This window comes from Calidris pugnax, unplaced genomic scaffold (genome assembly GCF_001431845.1).
Source record: "Calidris pugnax isolate Ruff unplaced genomic scaffold, ASM143184v1 scaffold17, whole genome shotgun sequence".
NCBI lineage: Eukaryota > Metazoa > Chordata > Aves > Charadriiformes > Scolopacidae > Calidris > Calidris pugnax.
In genome coordinates, this window is record NW_015090794.1 from 13,006,202 (window position 1) to 13,010,344 (window position 4,143).

At 63.3% G+C, this 4,143-nt stretch overlaps 2 protein-coding genes across 2 annotated transcripts in view; one reads left to right on the forward strand and one right to left on the reverse strand.

Annotated features, from left to right (window-relative positions):
• The window catches only part of VASN (vasorin), an 11,098-nt gene extending 7,089 nt beyond the window's left edge, over positions 1–4,009 (forward strand). Inside the window, exon 3 of the mRNA XM_014936156.1 lies at positions 1,298–4,009. Coding sequence (XP_014791642.1) covers positions 1,298–3,329 — 2,032 coding nt within the window. The 3' untranslated portion in view covers positions 3,330–4,009. The remainder of the gene's footprint in view (positions 1–1,297) is intronic.
• LOC106884891 (coronin-7-like) overlaps positions 1–4,143 on the reverse strand; it is a 50,590-nt gene that overhangs the window by 21,008 nt on the left and 25,439 nt on the right. The gene's annotated exons all lie outside the window — the stretch shown is intronic.

Sequence of the window (4,143 nt, forward strand, 5' to 3'; positions counted from 1 at the left end):
GCACACGGCGGGGGCCCCTTGCGAGCCGCCGGGGTTGGGGGGGGTTTACATGGAGCTATGAACAGATTGGAGCAGGGGAGGAGGTGGTGACAGCCAGGGCTGGGGAAGGGGCTGGCAGGGTGGTGGTGGCATTCCCACTTCCAGCCGCCTCCATAGTTCACCTTTTCCCTGCCTGGGGACCCCCTCTGGGGGGTCTGCCACCTCCCTGTGCCCCTGAGATAGAGTGGGAGGAGACATCACGTCCCTGGCTCAGCCCCAGGTCTCACCACCACCCCCCCTCGCTTGTGCTAATTAGGAGTGTCATTAGAAGGGCTGAAAGATGGGGTTGAGAAAGGAGCCAGCCACCTCGGAAGCAAGGACATCGGTCAGGACGGGGGTGGTTACAGCCTCGCTCGCCCCAAGAGCATCCTTCTCTCCATCCCCACTGTCCCCGGGACAGAGGGACGAGGACACAGCCCAGGGTGCTGTGCTGGGTCCCTGGGGTGCCAGCAGGGAGGGGAACAGCAGGGTCACCTGTGACCCTCAGGGGACAGGAGGAGGCTTGGGGGTGAGTACAAACCCCAGGACTCTGTGGAGACACAGCAGGGACCTGTAGGGCGGGGGAGCACACAGCTCCTTTGGCCCCACAACCTGTGCACAGGTCGCCCCACGGTGGGGGCCACCCCTGGGTGTCCATGTCCCTGAGGGGGATTGCTACTGCCAGCCATCCGGGCAGGAGTGGAGCCCGTGGGTGCTTCTGGCAGGATGGCGGCACAAGCGAAGGGTTAAGCGGTGCTCGGTGATCCGGGGCCGGGCTCCCCCCTCCTCCCCTGGCTCTGCTCCACATCCCCCATGTTTGATTTGCACCCTGCCGAGAGCAGCCGGGGAGGTAGGGGCCCTTGCCCTGCTGCCTGCAGCGGATCACGGTGCCCCACTGGTGGGGACAGCACGGCGAGGACAGGCCAAAGCCAGTGGGACGTGTCTCATGGGAGAACCTGGGGTGCTACGCCCCTAAATCTTGGGGGTCTGGAGAGGGGGAGAGCACGGAGCCAGGCTGGGCAGCTCACGCAACGCTCTCATCCCCTCTGTCCAGGGCTGGAGCAGGACAGAGGAGGCAGGAGAGCGTTGGGGACTTTCCTGCTCCCCCCGAGGTCCCTTTGGGGCCGGAGGGTCCCGAGCACGGCACAGGGAGATGGCTCTCCCACCTCGGGAGTGGTGCAGGGGTAGCAGGGGGGGGGTCTGAGGCTCCTCCCCAGCCTCGGGTGTCCCCCAAACAGGGCCCGGCCCCTAACCTTGGCTGGGTTTCTCTCTCCCGCAGAGCTGACACCATGAATCAGCTGATCCTTTACACGCTGCTTCTCCTGGCCCCCCGGGAGCTGGCTGGGGCATGTCCTGCAGGATGCCAGTGCCAAGACCCCAAGACCATCCTGTGTGCGGCCAGAAGGGGCCAGACCGTGCCCCGGGGGCTGCCCCCCAACACCCTCTCCCTCTACGTCTTTGAGAACGGCATTACGATGCTGAATGAGGACAGTTTTGCCGGCCTGCCCGCCCTCCAGCTCTTGGACCTCTCACAAAACAAGATCACCAGCATCCAGAAAAACATCTTCCAGCCCCTGACGGAGCTCGTCAACTTGGACCTGTCCTCCAACCAGCTGCAGGAGATCACCAACGAGACCTTCCATGGGCTGCGGCTGCTGGAGCGGCTCTACCTGCAGAGGAACAGGATCCAGCACATCCACGCTGCCGCCTTTGACACACTGGAGAACTTGCTGGAGCTGAAGCTGCAGAACAACCAGCTCTGGGCTGTGCCCCCCCTCGACCTGCCCAACCTCCTGCTGCTGGACATCAGCTGGAACAAGATCCCCACCATTGCACCGGGGGCCTTCCACGCCATCAACATTGAGTCCCTGAAGATAGCGGGGCTGGGCCTGACGAGCTTAAATGAGGAGCTCTTCCAGGTCCAGAACAACCTCCACGAGCTGGACGTCTCCGACAACCTGCTGGAGCGCGTCCCGGCCGTGCTGCGGCGCCTGGGGAGCCTCACCAAGCTCAGCCTGGCTGGCAACGCCCGCATCTCCCAGCTCCCACCGGAGGACTTCCGCAACCTTCACAACCTGCAGGAGCTGGACATCAGCAACCTCAACATCAACACCATCCCTCGGGATTTCTCCAGCTTCTTCCCCAGACTGCGGGCCGTGACGGCCGCCGGCAACCCCTTCAACTGCATCTGCCCCATGAGTTGGCTGGTGCAGTGGGTGAACGCCAGCGGCGTGGTCCTCCGGCGCCCCGAGGAGACGCGCTGCCACTTCCCCCCAAAAAACTCCGGCAAGCTCCTCCACCACCTGCAGTACGCCGACTTCGGGTGTCCCACCACCACCACTACCACCACCCCCACCACCCCGCGCACCACCACGCTGCCGCCGCCTGCCCCGCTCCCCACCAGCAGCCCCCCGCCGCTGCTGCCCAGCACCGCCGCTCCCACCCCAGGCGCCAGAGCCCCCCAGGGCAGCTCCACGCCAGTGCCCTTCAGTGGCCCTCCGGCCCCCACCAGTCCCCCGCCACCCATCTGTCCCCCTCGCTCGTGTCTCAACGGTGGCACTTGCCGCCTGGGTGCCCAAAACCACCTGGAGTGCCTGTGCCCGGCGGGATTTGCCGGGGCGTACTGCCAGCTGGAGGTGAGGGGGACCACGCCGTCCCCGGCCACCCAGGCCCCGCCGCCCGGCCGGCGGATCAGCATCGTGCAGGTCAGCAGCACCTCCCTCAAGGTGGACTTGCAGAACTACATCCAGTCCAAAGCTCAGCTGAAAGGCATCCGTTTGAGCTACCGAAATCTCTCCGGGCCCGACAAGCGACCGGTGATGCTGCGTTTGCCGGCTTCGCTCTCCGAGTACACGGTGCGGGCGCTGAAGCCCAACTGCACCTACCGCGTCTGCATCGGGCCCCTGGGGGAGAAGGTCTCCAAGGAGGAGCACTGCTCCGAGGCGCAGACCTTGCCGCTGAGCCACCAGCAGCACTCTCCTGTCACCCAGAGCAAGGACAGCAACCTCACCCTGATGATCGTCCCCGCGCTGGCCGCTGTGCTGCTGCTGGTGGTGGTGGTCACCGCCGGCACGTACTACCGCCGGCACCGCCGGGCGAAGGCGCACGCCGGCAGCGGGGTGGACGCCGGCCCGTTGGAGCTGGAAGGGGTGAAAGCCTGCCTGGAGAACGGGGATTTGAGCAGCCACGGCTGCAAGGTGCCGGAGGCGGCCATCCTTTCGGGCGGCTCCGAGTGCGAGGTCCCGCTCATGCAGTCGCACTACCCCAGCAACAACAACACCCCGGGGCTCAAACCCCCCTCCTATTTCTGAGCCAGGCGGGACGGGGCTGCCAGGGCCAGGGGAGCCCAGGACACAGAAGGAGGGTTGAGCTCCAGCGGTGGCACCTGGCCGTGTCCCTCCGGGGCGAGGAACGGCCAGGAGTTAACTGAATTCAGGCAGAAAAACCCCAAACCCATAACGTGCAATTTCCGAGAGGCTGCCACACTTCGGGAGGAGACACTAATTTTACCGCTCAGTGCCTTGATTTCCGTGAACTCTACGTAGAACGTGGGTAGCGAAAGAGAAGGGTGGGGGGGTTAATTTGGGGTTTGGGTGGGCTTTTTTTTTTAGCTACTGCTAAAAAGGAACCTGCCGGTGACTCGCCTAAGGGACGTCCACGTGCTGGTAACAAGGGTCCTTTAGCGGAGCACGGCCCGTGACTCTCAACTCCCTGGAAGCTGATGTGAGCAATAAGGCCCGGCCGAGGTGCTGGGACCCTCGGGACCCCCCCAGGCCGAAGGAAGGGCCGAGCAGGCAAAAACCGGGAATTGAAGCTTTAAAAGAACTCGGAGAGAATATTTATACACGGTTATTTCCCATTTCTTCTGGGAAACCTTTTTTTTTTTTTTCCCCCCTCCTAGTACAGATTTGTGTACATCTCTTTTGTAAGGCAGACCAGAAGGGTGTCTTTTTTTGTAAAAAAAAAAATTAAAAAAAAAAAATTAAAATAACAAGGGTGAAAAAGCTCTGTGCCTGCCCGTTTTGCCCCAGTTTGCGGGCAGCTCCACCGAGTGCCCTGCGGAGGAGCGGGGAGGTCGGCCGCGTCCTCCTGTTGTTGTTGGCGAGCGCCGGGATGAGTCAGGAC